The 20,440-nt window shown below is 36.1% G+C and overlaps 1 protein-coding gene across 1 annotated transcript; it reads right to left on the bottom strand.

Moving 5' to 3' along the window:
• Positions 1 to 13,255: 13,255 nt before the first annotated feature.
• On the bottom strand, positions 13,256 to 17,997 carry LOC115231820. The gene is made up of 3 exons (XM_029801753.1): positions 15,425 to 17,997; positions 13,981 to 14,731; positions 13,256 to 13,405 (listed from the first exon to the last, which is right to left on the bottom strand). The coding sequence occupies exons 1-3, from the start codon at positions 17,995 to 17,997 to the stop codon at positions 13,256 to 13,258; spliced, it is 3,474 nt and encodes a 1,157-aa protein (XP_029657613.1).
• Between the last annotated feature and the right edge of the window lie 2,443 nt (positions 17,998 to 20,440).

Here is a 20,440-nt window from a genome sequence, read left to right as displayed (position 1 = left end):
AAAAAATTGAAAAATGTTCGACTCGCCTGAGAGCTCACTTCAGACAGGAAATAAACTAAAGAAAGAACTGTCACTGTTCAACTCGGTGTCCCTGCTTGTTGGAAGTATCATTGGATCAGGAATTTTCATAAGCTCAGCATCAATTCTACGGCAAACAAACAGCATTGGGTTATCCTTAATTATATGGGTCAACGCTGGTCTGATTTCGTTGTTTGGCTCCTTTTGCTATGTCGAATTAGGGACCATGATCCCAAGCTCAGGGGGTGACTACATATACATCATGAAAGCCTTCGGGTCTTTTGCCAGTTTTTTGAGGATTTGGATTGAGTTAATGGTAATCCGACCCGCCACGAATGCGGTCGTATCACTGACATTTGCCGTTTATTTATTAAAGCCAATTTATTCGGGGTGTCCCCCTAACCAGCCCGCCGTAATACTCCTAGCCAATTGCTGCATATGTACATTTGGTGTCAATATGTACAGTTATTGTGGCAGTCATCAACTGTTTGAGTATCAAGGCCTCTACTGTGCTTCAAAATATTTTCAGCGGAATCAAGATTGCTGTCATTTTTATCATAATATCCGCAGGAATATATAAACTAGCATCTGGTGGTTCTTAACCGTCACTTTTAGGGAGTTTGGACACGTTGGCGTCGGGTTTTCAAGGAAGCACCAGCAACATAGGACAGATTGCAGTGGCCCATTATGGAGGGCTATTTGCATATTATGGCTGGTAATTCATTTTTTGCATTCTTAGGCAATACTTGAACACTGTTTCCGAGGAAATGAAAAATTTAAAAAAGAAGGAATTATTTTTACATTTTTTAGGGATATGCCCAAGAGCATTCTTTTTTCTATCCTGTTTTGCATGATTGTCTATACTCTCTGTGTTTGTTCTTACTATGCTGTGCTTACCAAATCCGAAGCAATCAACGCAGATGCAATCGGACTGGTGCAATTCAAGTAACAATTCTAGTCGTTCGGCAATAAATTTCACCATTATTTTGGCTACTTTATTTCCGTCGGAGTCGCCTGCTCAACCATCGGAGCTCTCAACGGGAACATGTTCACTTTTTCGAGGTATTCTATTGCCATTTAGTCAGAGAATGTTTTTCATCGCCGCTCGTCATGGACACATGCCTGGTATTGTCAACGTGGTCAATATTCGGTTCAATACTCCGATCGTCGCAGTAGTCCTTGCTGTAAGGATCAAAATCAGTTTTAGGCAATCATTTCAATGTTGTATACGTTTTATAACGACATTGTCTTCTTGCTAAACTATTGTGGAGTTATGTCCTGGCTTGCCATTGATGCCACAGTTGTCGCTCTGCTATATTTGCGTTACAAGTCTCCCAATTTGCCGAGACCCATTAAAGTTTGAGAGAAAGTATTTTATGCAGGTTAATCTGGTCTTACCGATTACTTTCATAATCATCGTCACTTTACTTATCATTGGCTCCATCCTAGCTGCCCCAACCGAGGCAGGTTTAGTATTTTTTATTTATCAAGAGGAATCGGTTTTTTGATCACACTTTCTGCCATTCCAGTTTACTTCGTCGGAACTCAAATACACAAATTAAAAAGGATTTATCAATTCATAAGTAAGGACCCAAACTTAAATATTTCAGATAGAATACAAGCTTCCATTGCGCTTCTTACCCAATCGGTGGAAGAAAATAATGATTGACATGAATATCTTTCTTAATGAATTTTAACCAAAATTTTTGAATTTTTGAACTCAAACCCAATTTGAAAATATTTTTAGGTCAAAGTTAAAGATATTATCAAATTTTTTATTTTTCACGATCTATCTGATAAAGAGTTAGACTTTTCAAACTTCATAGATTTGGCATCATTCTAAAACTTAAACTAATTTGTTTGTTCGGCCCTAAAGATGGTATAGGCGGAAGATGTAGAAATTTGTTTATTTATGTTCTTTTTATGTCAAAATTACAGATTGAGCGGAAACTATTTTTTAATAAAATTTAAAATTAAATAAGTAGGCACTAAAGCTGTAAACAAGAAAGTCTCCATGGAATGTATTTGTGTTGTTTATTAAAAAAGAACCACCAAAAGTATTAATTAGTTATTAAGAGCACTTTCGAGAAAACATAAAGTTATTTAAGTTTCTCTTTTGTCGTGTTCCGAGCTTTCACTCCGTTTGTCTCGACCAGGATTTTCTGTTGCGTGCAATCTCTTTGAGGTTGTCCAGGTCATCCGCAGATCCTTAAAATATCTTCAAATTTTCAGTTTTTTATTTAGTTTTGGACTCAAAAAATAAACTTTGATATATTTTGGATCAAATTCTGAAATACATTTTTGCTGGCTTTTAGTAACAATTGGCATTAATGTAAGGAGAATATTCCGAGAAACCAGTCTTCCAAGTTTAGGAACATTTACTTATTCTTAAACAATAGTATTGCTTATAATTTTACATCTAATTTCTCTGATAAATAACTCAGATTAATCTCTGAATTATGAGTCTCGTTTGCATCAAAATATTTGGAGATTGTATTTTCGGAATCCACCTTCAACTTATGGGTTTCGCTCATATTTGAGCATAGCATAATTGAGTTTTTTAAATTGGCATCTGAAATGGGGTAGTTGAACTTTATTACCTTAATGTTTCAGTTTCAAAGTCAAACTTTCACTTAGTCATTTCAGGTGAACTATAAAACTTCCCAAATGTATCTAAATCAGTTTGACAGAAGCCTAAAAGTCCCACAGAAAGATAAAAAACAGTAAAACATCTAAAAGACTAATATTTGTGATTTAAGGTAGACAGGACCAAGAAAAGTCGATTTTTGAAACATCTTACAATGCCAGATGAATATATGTAAATTAATTTTTTTAATATTTAAAAAGTGATTTTTGTATGCTTTGCTGTTACTGCACCAAGTCAAGAAAACATATCCTTTCTTAGGTCGAGAGGTGTGATGAGACATAGTTATGCCAAAAAATGGTTTTTATAATACAATAATATTAGTTGGCCGTCCATCCTTCTACAAAAATGGAGATTATGAATTTGTTAGATTTTAAAATTAAATGGGTTTGCAATCTAAAATAACAGTTTTTTAATGTAAATAATAAAAATAATAAAGAACCAGTAAATATATTTAGAACAAACTTGCGCTTATTAATTTAGTTCTTGTTGTTGTGTATGGATAATCAAGAAAAATATGATATTAATGATATAAAAACAAATTTATTTAAATATAAAGAATTTTTCGCCATAAATAATGCAGAACCATTGTTCAATGGCATCATGAACATCCCTGACAACTGTACAGTATCAAACACACAATTTAAAAGGTAATATAATTCCACAACAAACAAAAAGATACGAAAAGCTCAAAAAATATAACGCCATTCTAATCGATTTCGACTTCCCAGATATCCCCACTTGCCAGCAGTCTAAGATCGACCAAGAAGAGAGTTAAGATTATGAATTAGACGAATTAATGTAACAAAAATCCTGTCAATCCCACTAGAGAACTATGCAATGAAATGCAGAGTAATTTAAAGCCCAAATTTGACGCTTTTCAACACAAGAAATTTATTCGAGAGTAAAATAAATTACACTATCTCAGAAAACAGTCACAAATAACAGCAACTTTGACTCAAAAAAGTGGTTTGGACACGACTAATGGCACATTTGAGTACGAACACGCTGAATTGGCACTTCAGGTTGTTGTGAGTAGGTCTAATTAGAGAGATTGGGTGGCTCTTTTAAGGAGTTTAAAAACGTTAATTCTGATATGATTAAAAGGATACCATTTGAGGATTTTATAGGTCGTTTTGAGGAGTTTTGTCGTGATGCAATCACAGTACTGGACCTGACGAAGAATATAAAAATCATTAAGTTCTTCGAATTTAGGAACTTACTGTTGATTTAAAAAGTCATAAATTACAAACAAACGAATCCCTCATTTCAGATTGACCAATTAGAGTAAGGACTGAATGCTATAAAAATAGAAGCAATCTCAAAACAGTATTTCATAAATTTGTTGAAAACGATTTTGTAATAATCAAATGTATATTTTTTTTAAATCATTAATATCGATTTTGAAAACAGAAAGAATAAGTAACTCAAAAAAATGTATACACTCAACCCTCTCAAATTGGCCATTTTTGGTTCCTTGAGAAATACTAAATAACAGATTCTTTGATTATCAAGTTCAACGGTAAAAAAAATTTGAGAAATGGCCAATTAGAGAATAAAATCGATAATTTTTCAAAGAAACTACTTTAATTTATCTTCTGTGTTTACGCAGAAGCGTGAACACTCCTAAATGAATATGTGGATATGACGATATATTATGTCAAATGATTCTCACCTACTGGTATAGTAATAATGGAGTCTGAAAATGGCTCTCTTATTCAAGAAGATAGCAGAGAATTGGCCAGTTCATAAACCAATTAAAAAATTTGTCTTTTTGATCTCTCAGTTTTTATTCATTTAAGTTCCCCATTGTTATCTGGAGTTTCAAATATCTGAAAAAATGGTTGCAGAATGGTTCCGTAAGCCAGAGATTCGTTGTTATAAATGCCAATTCTACGGGCATATAGCACGTTTTTGTAAAGCAGAAGTAAAATGCTTGTGGTTACTAATGCCCAAATCCGAAAGGAATCACGAAACTCTGCATCAACTGTGGATCATCAGAACACTGGGCTACTTATGGAGGCTGCCCCTCAGCGAAAAATAACAAAAATACAAAAGCCAATCCACCTTCTGATTCCGGATTTTACACGGTCTCTAAAAAGCCCAAAACATGACCTCAGTTTGGAACGATTGTCTTTCAACAGATATCTTTAAGAGCAGCGTTTCTATTGAAACCCAAACGGATGAACCTATGGACGCAAAATATAATGAAAACTATACTCAGTCTAAGGTTAGGGTTAGGAATACACACTTTTCGATTTTGAATACTTCTCTGCATGAAAGAACAAAGTATGTCATGAATTATACGGACTGGAACTATAGAAAATTGCTTTGAACATCCATTTCCTAATATTCAAAAGAAAAAAAAACAAAGAATAAAACAAATAAAGGAGTAACATCTTAGCTGAATTTATGCAAAGATATGAAAATAGTGAGGAATATTGATTATATATTTTGAAGTTGAAAAGCATAGATACATTCAAGATAGCCAAGATAGTGAGAAAGAGTTCAAACCGTACAATAATTTGATAAATATAGAATACTAACAAGTCTTGAGACTTGGAAATGTTTAAAAGGGGTCCGATAAACAAGTAGATTGAAGAATGCGATTAAAAATGAAGAGGAGATAGATTTAGCATATTCGACTCTATTGAAAAAACCATACCATTTTCAGTTCAATTTTGACATTTTTTGCATCAATTTTGACTGTGGAATAATAAATATTGACATTTCTACATCAATTTTGAAAGAAATTGGCCGTTTGTGCATTCTTGGTTTCTTAATTTTGCGAGACTATATAGATAAAACATTATTATTTTTTATCAAAAAAAATTTCAAATAGTTATATTGGAAAATTCGTTTTTTCAATATTTTCTTTTTTAAACATTTTACTCATTCAATACATATGAATTCTCTCTTGCATTCATCGTCATACCTGATTTTGTTTGTCTTTGATTTGAAGTGAAAATATTGAAACTGAGGATAATTTTCAAATACGGTAATTCCGGAAATACGGTAGTAATTACTTTTGAAAATTACGAATGTTATGTAGTGAAATTTTGTCTTATTTGTATTACTAATCCTGTTTTAAAACAAATAGACTTTACTGATTTTGATCGTAAAAGAATATCAATTCTAACATAAGTTTTAAAAATATTAAAATGCCCCAGCTAATATAGATAATTTAAGTGCATTATTAATAATGTTTTTAATTTTAATTTTTTTAGAAAAAGTCTGTAATTTAAATAAATATTCCACGTATTCACCACGTGGTGTTTTGTTCCACTGTTCTTCATTATTTTTGTGTTGTTAAATCTAACTTTTAGTCCCTATTTTATATGATTTTTATTCAATTTTTATCAAGAATATATTCAATAAATGCATTTTAGTAAAAATTAAATACGTTTTTCATTTGTCAAATATTTTCAAACAGAAAATTAGTCAAATTAATTTTTACTCTCTTATCAGTGAATTAATTTTTATTTAAAATGCATTTTTGTTTATTATATAATACGGGTTGAGATTGACCGCAAATTCCCCATTACCAATTTTCCCCAACCAATTACAAATTTTATTACAATTTGGAAAAAAACAAACTTATTGTTTTTTTGTATACCATCGATTTCTTTATCTGGTAGAACATCGGTTAAGGCAGGCATTCTCAACCTTTTTTTGTTCATCGCCCCCTTAGATATTTTATCGCCCCCTTTGAAATTTTATCGCCCCCTTGTCCACATACAATTCAAAAATTTTTGGGCATTGTCCCTTAATTGGTTGTTTTTTGTATATAACTCAAAAATCAAAATTTAAAATAATAAATCAAATGTAAAAAATTGAATTTTTATTAAAAATTATTAGTGAGACCCTTGATATTGATGCTTACTCGCTAAATATAGGGTTTTCGGATCAATATAATAATTTTTCGAACCAATATAATAACTTTTCGAATCATAAATAATTTTTCGAATCAATATAATAATTTTTCGAATCAATATAATAATTTTTCGAATCAATATAATAATTTTTCAAATCTTCTGAACATTCAATCGAACCAGCGATGGTTCGCCGACAAATAATCCTATTTTTATTATGGATAATGCGAGGATTCATCACTACCGTGGACTGGAAAATGTTTTTCAGTATAGAAAAACTTGGTAGTCCGTGGTAAAGCCAAGAATGAAAAAGATCTTAGATGCCTAATTACATCTAAATTCAACGAAATATAACAAGTGAACATTGCGGATCCTTCTACAGAAAGATGTTAACGTATTTGAATAGATGCTCAAATTCTGAAGTGATTCAAGAATAACGACATCATTAGATATTATTTGTCGGCGAACCATCGCTGGTTCGATTGAATGTTCAGAAGATTTGAAAAATTATTATATTGATTCGAAAAATTATTGTATTGGTTCGAAAAATTATTATATTGGTTCGAAAAATTATTATATTGGTTCGAAAAATTATTATATGATTCGAAAAGTTATTATATTGATCCGAAAACCCTATATTCTATGTCGGGTTTAATTCTGCTCAACTTTAGGCCATATTAAACCCATATTTTAAATATTCGTTTTGATAATGACGACTTTTCTTATTTGAGCGAGAAGACATCTTAGATACCAAACAAGAATGTAAAAACAGCGTGCTATTCTAAATATAAAATTTAAGGATAAACACTATAGAACAAATATTAATAAATCTGAAACATTATTAAAATTAACATGTATAAATACTTGTATTATATTAAAATTCGAATATTTTATTAAATATATTATCGCCCCCCTCTACAAAATTATCGCCCCCCTGTACAAAATTTTCGCCCCTAGGGGGGCGATTCGCCCCCGGTTGAGAACACCTGGGTTAAGGGACAAAAATAATCAAATATATTTTTTGGACTAACACAAATTTGCGTTTAAGTCAGACAAACATAATTTTCGATCCGCCTTTTAGCAGGCAAATAAATCTATTGCAAACAGTCTTCAGTTTATTTTGTATTGTCTAAATTTGTTTGGAATAAAATGAATTTACTCCAATTCTTGTCTGAAGAACACTAGCGTCATCGAATCGATTTATACACTTGGCTATAATATCGGCCTTGTCTTTAAAAATTATTACAATATAACGTGGATTGTGTTTTGAACTTTGTTGTGTATTATTTTCAAAATAATTGCATTTTGTTGTATCAATTAATATAGAAAATTTTTTCCGAATAACTGGAATTTTACTATAAAGTAATAATTATCTTCACTAACCAGAGAAGATTCGTTTTGACTGTAGAATGTGGAATAAGATTTTCACTATGGAATTCGTTAGAGGGAAATTTCATAATTGTTTCGTTCATTAGATATTGAATTGTCAACATATTTACATTTTGTGGGTGAAGAATTGAAACCCTTTCCATTAGTGATACAGATAAATCCCGTCTTTCTGCTCTAATTCGAATTAATCCACGATAATATTACTTTATGATTTAATTATCGGAGGTAATTGGGAATCATCACCTGCCATTTTGCATTTTTTGGACAATAGTAGTCCGATCCATCCTGCAGATTCCAAAGCCTAAATATAATTACAAATTAATGAGACTTGGCTGCATTCATCAATTATGATAACATCAAATTTTTCAGGAAACGAATTTAGTTTTGAAACACCAGCTAATGTGGTAAAGACAATTCTAGAAGCCGAATTATTTCTTCTATCTCAGTTCTTCTGACGTTATTATTAATGTTCATATTATCTCGACGTGCTTCAGAATTAAATATATAAACTCTGGAATCACTATTTCATTTTTCGATTAACTCCAAAAGCTGACATTGCCATTTGACTTGAAATCGAGTTGGCTAACATTCGAACTTCGTTTCCAATTCTTACAAACGAGGCCTCAGGAATGTTCAGGAAACTGAATCGGCCAAATAAATTATCTTACGTGCGCGGCGCAGACCGGCAACAGTGGATAACAAATCCTCGAAGGGGATGTCACAAACAACCGGGAGAGACGGAAGTGGGGGATTTTGAAGGGGTACTGGCTTTAGGGGACAAGCACTGAGACACGCTGGACATTTCCAGATTGCGAGGGCTGCAGATGATAACTTAGTTAAGCCGGCACAAGATAGGTGCACATCTCTCTGACAGTCAAAGCACTTTCTCGCCTTCTTGCGAGTGTTATTGGTTAAGCAAATTAAGCATTGGAATGTTTGAAACGATTGGATATGAGATGGGATCATAGATAGGTGAGAATACAAGAATATAAGAATGAATACAAGGATATCAGAATGAACAATATACAATATAAGAATGAACAACAATATAAGAAAGAGCAACAACAACGTGCACGTGAAAATGTAGACGAAAAATAAATTAGGTTAAATAAATAGGTGAATTTTTTTTTTTTAGTTAGCAAATATTTAATTAAAATGGGGAATAAGTTATACACGAATTGATAAAGAGCCTGGAGGTCAATAGGTGAATTCAAACAGAAAAAGCTTCTAAATGTTATTTATTTAATTTTGTCCTCTCAATGCTGCCAATGTCAGGCAAGAAAGCCTAAGAAAACCAAGCCGGCAAATGGGCTCCGTCCTGGTCACCTCAAAGATCTTATTGCTCGTAACACGAGCAACTCTACGTTGATAACACAATTACAACCAGCCCAAATAGGGGTTGTGAAGCGGCAGTTCATGCTGTCCGAACATTCGCCGAAAAGAATGAGAACACTCCTTTCGTAATCGTCAAAATTAAAAATGCCTTCAACTCGATACGGCGTGATACAATTATGGAGGATTGCTTCACATACTACCCATCAGTGTACAGCTATATTCATATCTCATATGGAAAACCATCCAGTCTGGTGGACGGCCAATATCACATCCCATCGTGTTCTGGAGTCCAACAAGGAGACCCACTGGGGCCTGCCTTGTTCAGCCTAGGAATTGCCCATGTCACAAAATATTGTTCCACTTCCCTGGTACAGTCGAACCCCGCCCCAACAAAAACCCCGCCTTGGGGCACCCTCGGTTTTTGGGGCGATTTTATTTTTTAGTACATTTTTCAGCAATATTTTCCAAATTTGGAAATTATCAAAACCCCACTATGGGGCACTTTACTAATTTATTGTAATATTATTACATAATATTTTTTTGAATAATATTATTTTTGAACATTTGATACTTATCTTTGTGTAATGCCTTCCAAATTTCTATTGAAACAAAAATTAAAATTGCAAAGTGTCTACAAACTTCTTCTGAAAGAGAGGTTGCAAAAAAATTCAAGATAAGCAAAGGCACTATTTCCCGAATAAAAAAACATTTTTTCTTTCATTAATAAGGATCAGTCATTTCAAGATTAGTTCAAATAGATGAAGTTGAACAAGTTTCTAATGGAATAAATCAATTTGAAAAACTTGACGAATTAACTTTTAATGCTTTTCGTCGATTGAGGGAAGATTCCTTTTTTTATTTCGGGTACATTAATCAAAGTCATCGCGAAGAAAATATCAACAAAATTTGATTCTCGAACATCTTTTAAAGCCTCAAAGGTTAGACAGATTTAAGAAGAGACATGATCTGGTTTTTAAAACCATTTCTGGTGAAAAAATTCAGCAGACAAAAGTAATTTGCCAAAATTTTTCTTTCAATTCGATAATTTATTGAAAACTTATGGTCATGAAAATATTTTCTGGATGAACAGAGAAATTTTCTAAATGTGGCTATCAAAGATTAACGACGACTTTCTCTCACAAGATAGAAAAATAATTTTAATAGTAGATGATGCTACATGCCATTCTTTATTTGAATACTTAAATGTTAAATTGTTTTTTCTTCCAAAAAACACAACATCTTTGATTCAACCTCTAGACATGGGTATAATAAAATGTTTTAAAGTATATTACACAAACTTCCTAATGGACTTTATGTTTGATTTGAAAGAAGATACAACAATTAATCCTAAATCTTTGAAAAATATAGATATGCGACAGATTATGGTACTTGTTAGAAAAGCGTGGATGGAAGTTAAAGAAACAACAATAATTAATTGTTGGAAGAAAATTGAGGAAAATAGAGAAGAATTAGTTGAAGATAAAAATTGCGGGGAAGTAATATCTGAAGAAAATGATGATCTAGTCAAAAGTCGCGAATTTTATAATGGAATTGGGATAGAGGACAAAACAACGATATTAAAACGTATGAAATGATGGATAAGTTGGAGAATATAGCGCAAAATACATCTTTCGAGACACTCAAAAATTATTATGAGTTTAGATTTCAACTTGGAAAAGATTTAAGAAATAAGAAAAATTTGAAATTGACTGATTATTTCAAAAAAATGTTTTAAAAATAATGATTTATTTTAATCAGAATCAAATTAAAAAACAGAATAGAAATCTATTAAAATATAGAGCAAAAAAGCACAACTTATTGTATTATCGGTATATAAACACTTTGGAAGATGTGAAAGAGTTCTTTGTTCGCAAAGTAAACCAAAATTCAAGTTAAATGAACTATAATTCAATAGTTTGAACCAGACCCCTGTTTGGAAGGGCACCCCCGCTTTTTGGGGCACTTTGGTGCCCCACCCCGGGGTTAGACTGTATTTGGATGATTGCACCATGGGCGGCCATCCGAAGAATGTACTAGATTGCCTAAAAAGTCTGATAGCCCAATTGGAATCCATATGGCTAACCCTAAACACCAATAAGTGTAAAGTGATCAATTTTGAATTTTCGCAGCCTGAATGGAACCAGATTCTTGATACATTCAGAGAGATCATGCCTAAAGCCACAGAAACCAAATCAGAACAACTAGATATACTTAGATGCTTCTCTGATGCGGGAATCAGTAACACTCTAATAACAAAAGAACATCAACTAAAAACAACATTCAGACGTCTGGAGATGTTGTACGCACATACCTCCCTATTCCTGCTAAGAAACGCCTTGCCAGCATAAAAACTGAATTACGTTCTTCGGAGCGCACCCTACTACCTGGAAATGCAACAGCTCGAGTATATTGATGGTCTCTTTCGAACCACCATTGAACGCATCACCAATGTGAAATTCGACGACCAAGGGTGGGACCAGGCGACCATACCCGTTAACCTGGGCGGACTGGGAATCCCTTCTCCGAAAGATTTAGCTTGCCCCGCATATCTATCCTCTTTGGACTCCAGTCGACTGCTGATCAGGATGATTCTCCAACTCCAAACTGAATCATCTGAAATCACAGACATAAAGCATTCGAGGGGGATGATGCCTGAGAAGAAAGATCGTTACAGGATCATTTGCGAGGATAAATATGAGAGGCTTCTAAACCAATCCAACCAACACAGACGTGCCTGTCTAGTGACTGGAAGATGCGAATCGAGTGGAGCTTGGATCACGCACTCCCCGTTGATAGTGTCGGAACCCACCTTGACGACGATACTGTCCGCATCAACATCAGACTTGGAATGGAGTTTTGCCGGACTCACAAATACCGGTGTGGGGCCACGTCGATTGTTATGGACACCATGCTTACTCTTGTCGAAGAAGTGCAGGACGATTCCCAAGACACAAGGCGATTAACGAATTTTTCAAGCGAGCCGTGGAGTCTGCAGGATACCCCGCCGTACTTGAACTGGTCGGGCTTGACAGAGGAGATGGAAAACGTCCTGATGGGATCACAATTTTCCCATTTGAAAACATTGCCGGGAGCGCAGTGGACAGACTGTATGCCGCGGAAAAAACGATGAGGGCAAAGGAGAGAAAATATGAAGCGCTGCGAGACCGATTCGTGTTCTGTTCGATTGTGGTCGAGACAACTGGAGGAATAAGTGGGAAATCGCTTCGCTTCCTAAAGAAGCTTGGACGCTTAGTTACATTAAAAAGCTACGCCACACGAGAGACCCGGTAGCTTTTCCAGTTGAACTCCGTTGCTATTGTGAGAGGCAACGCAACGTCAATAATGTTGGCGGGGTCCACTTCGGATGGATGCTTTTGTTAACTTTTAGTAAATTACAATTATTTTACAATAAATCATTTAATTTTTAAAATATTTTAAATTTATTGACTTAATTAGGATAAATTACATATCACGTTTTATGCACGTTATTTTCTTATTTTGTTGTGTTTCTGGTTGTTAATCTGGTTCCAATTAATTATTGTTATTATTGGGTGTTAATTTTTATTTTTTCTTGAAATTAATACTTTATTTTTATAATATTTTTGTTTTTTATTTGTTTGAAGATTAATTAAATTGACTACTGGTAAAATATTTTCTATAAAGTTTATTTTGCAAGTAAATTTGTATTTATTTTATCAATCAATTAATCTTCATTCATAAGGATTTCTTAAATTAAATTTAATTCTTTATAGTATTTTAAATTTTGATTTTTTGGTATTTCGATCTTTTTTTTAGTATTTTATTGTGTATTTTTATTGTGGCAGTTCATTCTAGTACAGTGGTCGGCAGAATTTCCGACTTCACAGGCCGGATTATAAAATATTATTGGTCTGCGGGCCGGATAATTTTTTTACTTATTTAAGGCTAATATTAATTAATTGAATAAAACTTTCTTAACCAAACAACGAGTAAATTTTATTTTAATTGAACTTGTTGTTTAATTTTTCATATACTGTTGTTTTTTGTTCGAGAGTTCATCGATATTAGGTGCATAGGTCGTTTTCGATAAAGTTAAAACATCATTAAGATGATTATCCGCAATTCTTGTTCTATGATTATTTTTCCTGTGTTTCATTTTTGAAAATAACTGTTCGCAAACACAAAGTACTTCCAAATAAAGATATCATTTTTTGGAATGGCTTACTAACAGCGTATGTTTTCTACGCGGTTGAACATATTTCTCATAAAATTCCACAATGTTACAAAGATTTGAATAAAAAATCGTTTTAAGAACATGATCAGACTGCAAATCTATAAGTTTCAATTGATAAATTTTATTTGCTGATTTCTACATCAAAAGGTATAGAAAACATTTAAAATTCGTCCGAATGAGCTCTAAAGTCCAAAAATCGAGATGAAAATTCGGATTTTAATTCGATAAGGACTTCTAAAAGAATGAATATATCATTTGATTTTGTTTCTTTTAAATTTGGGAAATGAATGAAGTTTCGATTTTCGAATTGACAGATCCACAAATTAATCTTATTTTAAAAAAAAGTGGAAAACGGAATAAGCTAGCTATTAAGTACCGGCTCGCACATCGAGAGACATGGAGCTGAATGCCGATGATTTCACTAATCCTAACCCTTTCTGGTATATACATAAATGGTCTGGATTTAAGACCGCGAAGCAGTGACCAATGAAGCGACTAACTTTATTTACGTGTGCTGACGCGAATAACGACTCTACCATCACTGCTCTTTCTAGTTCATTAGGGAATGCTGCGCATAGGGAAACCACACGAGATAATACTGCATTCCCAGCATTATAAAAAGGAATAGTGCAGAATCTCAATGCTGACATTGGATCTTCAGGACATGTATAAAGCATTTTGTCTAGTAAACAGCATAGTTTATCTAGACCTCGGTCTGGAAGATATTTTTGGTACATTTTTAATACAAGTGAACGTTCCGGCTGGTATGTTGGATCTAAGTTCCGCATTACTGTGTGAAATCTGTCCATTAGTGGGTCGACAGCATCAGGATTTCGCTCTGCTGCGTGAGCAAATCTTACAGGCGCTAACACTTTCATTAGTGCTACTCTCCATTCTTCGAGAGTTACTCTTCCACCTTCTGTACCCGACTCTCCATAATTTAAAGCCATCGGTGCGGTTTTAATCAAAAAACCTTTTCCAACCAGAGAAAATCCGGTTATGTCTTGATACGGATTCGTTGTCCAGGAACATTCCAGCAGAGGAAATCGGCAAAGCGTCAATCCAATCGACCGAGTGGGGTTGACAGGCACAATTAATGCTTGCCAACTGAAACTGGTCAGCACGTAGGCGGATATCTTCGAGTGTATGCGAACAATGTATCTCATCCAAGTTCTTTTGAACTGAGGGGACGTCCGGGATTTTAAGCCCACGAGAAATCCACATGTTGACGACACCTGCCGCATATTCCGACAACTCGGGCTGTTCAGAGAAGGGGAATAGAACAGAGTTCACGAAACTAGCGGAAGCAGACAACGAGGAAAGGTAACATGGGAGGGATAAATCTCCACAAGAACGAATGCCGATGCCCCCGTAACGAATAGGTAAATTAACCCGTCGCATGTCTGAAGGTTTGAATTTGATATTTACGAGTAGCTCAAGAGTTTTGTTTGTTTAAATTTTATGTTAACCATATTTAGTGTGTCAGCAATATTTCCCTGTATTCCAGAAATAAAGTTGTACATAATCTTTAGATGTAATTGTTTTCATTCTATCTACTTTTTTTTTTATTAAGAAAGAAACTAATTAACTAAGTAATTTTACTAACTAAGTCCAGAGCCTTCGAAGTGAGCAGAAGGCGGCACTCCACGCACCTCCTCCCCTTCTTCCTCCTCTTCTCTGGCACTGTAGACCTTCGAGAAGGTGCAGTCCAGCGCCTCTTGCTGACTAAACGTCAGGAAAGGGCTGGATCGGCGAGCATCAAACGAGACACTCTCCAGAGTCCTCTTAAGAACAGTTGACTGTATATAAGCCTGTAGAGACTTATCTACATCCAACTGTCTTAAGTACCGCTTGTGGTATTTGGTGACCAGTCCATCCCATGTCATCACACACGGGATGACATGGACTTTGCACTGGTGCATCAGTCCTAGCTCGTTTGCAAGGAGGTCATACTTCCTCCTTTTCTCCACTTCCACTATCTGCAAACGGTCTAGGCACGTGATGCCCACCTCCACGATAACAATCTCCCCGGTGACCTTATCGTGGACCACAATGTCGGGTCTGTTGTGCTGGACAACAATCGAGGTGCGTATGGGGGTATCCACCTTAATGCACACCCGCGAGTTCTCACACACCGATTGAACTCGATGGGTTCGCAACTTTCTGGACCGCCTCAAGCCGTACTTATTGCAGAGCAAAAGATGGAGGGACCTCACCACCTCGTTATGCCTCCATGTGTAATCATGGTAAAGCATACTCCCGCACTTCGTGGCTAAATGGTCAACGGTCATTGCCTTACTCTTACAGTGGTTACACTGTTTCCGTTGACCATTAAAAAAGTTTCTATCCTGCAAATATGAGAACAACCCTTCTGATCGGGGAGAGTTATTCCCATATTTCAGCCACGTAGATGACGACGATACGTCAATGTGCGGGTTGTCCAGGCTGCTAAAGAGAGTCTTGTGAAGGACTTTTAAGTTGATCTTTTTAATTAAAGACTCCTTTTGAAGTTTGATCAACTCCTTCACATTAACTTGGGTAGCACCTAGACCATACTTAGCCGACACATAGCCTTTTATGGTCCCTAGGTGTGTACCACGCGCTTTTTCAGCAGCAAGGATGGCAGCCTTCCTTTGGGATACACTCGACCCACTCCACAAGGTGTCGTGCATCTTAGTAAGAATTCGCTCACTTAAGTGTACGATGTTACTCAGTCCACGTCCTAGCTGCCCGCGAGACAAGTACAATCTCTCCTTATTGCTTGCCAACACGTGGACATGATTCTCTCGGAGTACTCTTCGGACAATAAGGTCCATTTCATCGTACTCACTCGGCTCGAATTCGATCAGGCCAACGTAGTAGTTTAGCAATGAGATGGCATACTCGTTCAAGGCATGAAATAAGTTCCGTGCATTAAGCCGAGTCTTACATAACATTGCCGCCCTACTACGCACACCCTCCACTACACACTTTCTCGTTTCGGGTGTGATTAATGAGGCTGGACTCTCAACCACACCAAGATACTTATATCCTTGGTGTTCCTCCAAGACTTTGACTAGGTCACCACACACAGGGGTGTTAGTCGCCGACTTGTTGTAGTTGAGCTCCAACCCCACGGCCTTCATGAAACCTTTCAGGACTTTACCCATTGAGTGAAGGATCTCTGAAGACCGAGCGAACAGCTTAATGTCGTCTATGAACATGAGATGGTTGGTGCTAAAACACCCTCCTTCATGTTCGATCGACATTTGTTCGAATTGGGCAGTGAGGACTCTACTCAGCGGTTCTAGGCAGAGGACGAACAGCAGCGGAGACATGCTGTCGCCCTGTAATATGCCCCTCTCTAGTTTCACCTCGCCTATATCGCATTTGTTGTAATTTAGATGGACGTTCCACCTGTCCATCACAGTTGCAACAAATTTGATAAACCACATTGGCAACTTAAGCCTTCGCAGACACTCAACGAGGTAGGCATGATCAACCGAGTCATATGCCTTCTTCACATCCACCCACATTGACACTAGTGAGTTTCCGTGGGCTCTCGCGAGGCATTTGTTGATCAGTGCCTGCTCCTTAGCTCCCTGGCAATCCCGCCGAGTACCTAACTGGTTCTCGGACAGAATCCCATTCACCTCCACGAAATTTCTGACCTCAGTAGCCACCACCTTAGTCATCAACTTGTACAGGTTGGGCATACAGGTTATCGGACGATAATCTGTCGGAGCGGAAGGGTTATCTACTTTAGGGATCAAATAAGTGACCCCAGTACATAACCACTCTGGAATCGAGCCAGGGTCTAGTGTAAACTGTTCGATTGCTCGACACATGCAATCATGGATAGGTTTGCAATTTTTAATAAAGAAATTATACACTTTATCGACCCCAGGTGTCTTCCAGTCAGAGAGACGGGTTACTGCTTCATCGAACTTCTTGCGGATGTCAGAGACACCACAAGACTCGGTCATCAAGGGAGCATCGGGTCCACAAAACGGAAACGACACACCCTTGCGAGGACGTGCTTTCCACATACTCCCCCATGTGTCAAGCATTTCGGCCTTTTGCTGGGTACCCTCCTTCGTCTCTCCGTGCAACCGACGATAGAACGACCTGCGATTAAATTCAAACAGGTTGTTCTCCCGCCTGCGCTGACACCGAGACTCATGAGTTGAGAGCTTCTTCTGATAAACGAGAATCAGCTCCTCCCTCTCTGCCCGGACACGCCTCAACTCGTTGAGGTCCCATTTGGCAGCTCGTTCCCGACGAAGTAAAGTACGCACCAAGGGGGGAGTCTTGCCCTTGACCCCATTGCTCACATTCAAAATGTGCCCAGTCAGCGCTTCCAGCTCGGCTTTCCTTGCGGCTACTTTTGCGGCAATGTTTTCTCTCCATCTACTCTTTGGGGCAGGCCTCTGAGTGATTTCATCATAGGTTGTCTGTGCCGAGTACAAATAAAGAGAAATCTCGTCCATTGTCTCCGGAGGCTCACGCACGATCGCGTAAGCTATGGCACGATTGATGCAACCCATCACGTCACTTCTGAGTTGCCACCGAGGTATCTTTCGGGTCACTCTGCGGTCCGCAAGGGGGACAACACGATTCGCAGAGATATGCCTACTAAATATCTCCTTAACCTGCAAGAGTAGCGATAACTCACTACTCTGGTGCTCGTGTTGTTCAGAACACGGGGGGCATCCTGACGGCGTAACCGCAGCGGCAGTCCTCCCCCGCGAGCCAGGAGGAGGGGTCTTGGCCAGCTTCTTCAGTGCATCTAACGATAGGTTCGAGCTAAAGCGTCGATTGAAACACTGAAGCAGGGTAGGCCACCCATTTCTGGGCATCCTGGAAGCTCTTCCCAACACTTGGGAAAGGGCGGATTTAACCCAGTCCTCCCGGGTCGTGCACTCGATCCCTTCAGCAATGGCAAAGACGATGTTCTTGCCATCGGACGTCTGTCTCTCCGATGCGGTTGTCCATCCTGCTCTAGGTATATTATTATTAATAATATTGTTAGTTTCTTGTTGTCCAGGTAGAGCACACATCGAGATAGTAGCACGTTGCATAACAGACTCTTTATTTGTTCAAGACTCTTTATTCGTTGCATAACAATTATTTGTTCAAGTATCCGTGTTCGATACTCTTTAATTGACAAACCTTCTCCTTGTTGGAATAAAATTTGGTTTTTTTAGAAGAGATGTCTCTTTTCATGTGAGCTTTTACTTTTGACCATACATTTTGTATGGGGTTAAGCATTGGGCTGTACGGACCGAGACGAAGAATGTGAAAATCATTAAATTTTAAATATTTTTTAACAAATTTTTTTCTCTTGATTTTGTTAATTTCACAATTAGCTTTTTCAGGGTCGAATCTCAATTTCTTTAATGTATACAAACTTAGATCGAGATGTCGAGCGATACTTGATATTGATAATTTCGGAAAAATTAATTCAAATTTTCGTTTTATTCCATGAAGGGTAATTGTGCTATAGTCTTCAATGCATGATATAAAAAAGTCGATATGTTCTTCGTCAAACTTTTTTCTATAATTTCCACCTCTCGTGTCAGGTTTAACTCCATCCATTATCCAACGATATCCTGTTGTTCTCGAGATATTGAGTTCAATTGCCTTTTTTTCCAATCCCCACCTGATTCTGCAGCTGAAATTAAATGTATTTCATTTCTATGTATTTGATTTTTCTCTTCCAATGATTTACGTGGCATTTTTATTTTCTGCGTCGAAATATAATATTTATAATAAACGTAATCTTTTATTGATCCCATTTAGTTCGTTATTAAGTCCAGTTAGTTTGACGTTAATCTCATTTAATTTTCTTCTAATCCCACTTAGTTTGATGTTAATCTCATTTACTATCGAAAATTATAATAAAAATTCAATTTATGAGAAAAACATACCCCCAAAAGAAACACAACGTGATGGGTTCGACTGCGCAGATCCCAAATATTTTGTGACGCGAGGCGACAACCATCTTAAGTGCTTTGTCGACATTGCCCAGTGGACCGGTTTTTTAGCTGCCAGATTCTTTGCAACCCGTGCATTTATCGGGCATCGTAGCCCGCCAGTTGCCCAGTGTTGTTGCAATTAATGCAATTTTTTCAGCAGTATTCGAAAAGCAGTTACCAATATCTTTAAATTTGAAAAATATAATAACTCGTTTATTTTTATCAATAAGTAACTGCTGAATAATTTCTATTAAGACAGCGGTTTTTCCTGTTCCAGCCAGTCCTCGTATAACTGCAAGATTCGGTTTAAAAAGGCATATTTAACGGCATCTTTTTTCACATTGTTGAGTTTTTGGTAAGCAATTTGATTGAAGAATGCGATTAAAAAGAATGGAGAGGAGATAGATTTAGCATATTCAACTATATTTAAAAACTAGGTAAAAAATTATTATTTTATTTTTTCATTAAATAAAATTTCAAATATTTATATCGAAAAATTCCATTTTTCCGATATTTTATTTTTTCATGATAGCAAGTTCTGAACTTTACATTCTGAAACATATCTCACTTTTAAATGATACTGTTAGTAGACAAATAAATGATCTTGCTGAGAATATTTTGTGGATTGTAATTGACTCAATTGGCGTCTAAATTCTAAGATATTTTTCTGATATTTCAGATTTTGATAAATAGTATCGTTTTCTGAACAACCCATTTTCAATTTCAGTTGAAAATCTTTCGTCTGAAAATTGTATAAATCAGGAAGAATTTATCGACATGAAAAATTATGGATATGAAAAACACGTATTCACTGAAGTTTCGCGAAGCGATTTCTGGATTCAGATGGCTGATTCCTATTCAGAATTAGCAAATATGCTACTTTAAGTGCTTATTCCATTTGCAACTAACATATGAGTGTGAGACGGCATTTTCAACACTGCCTACCATTAAATCAAAATTCCCAAATAGATAAGATGTGTCAAATAAAAAAATAAAAATCATTTTAGTTTTC

The sequence above is a fragment of the Octopus sinensis genome, unplaced genomic scaffold (assembly GCF_006345805.1).
Source record: "Octopus sinensis unplaced genomic scaffold, ASM634580v1 Contig18900, whole genome shotgun sequence".
NCBI lineage: Eukaryota > Metazoa > Mollusca > Cephalopoda > Octopoda > Octopodidae > Octopus > Octopus sinensis.
The sequence above is the reverse complement of the archived record's forward strand: the minus strand, read 5'-3'. Positions and strand labels throughout refer to the sequence as shown.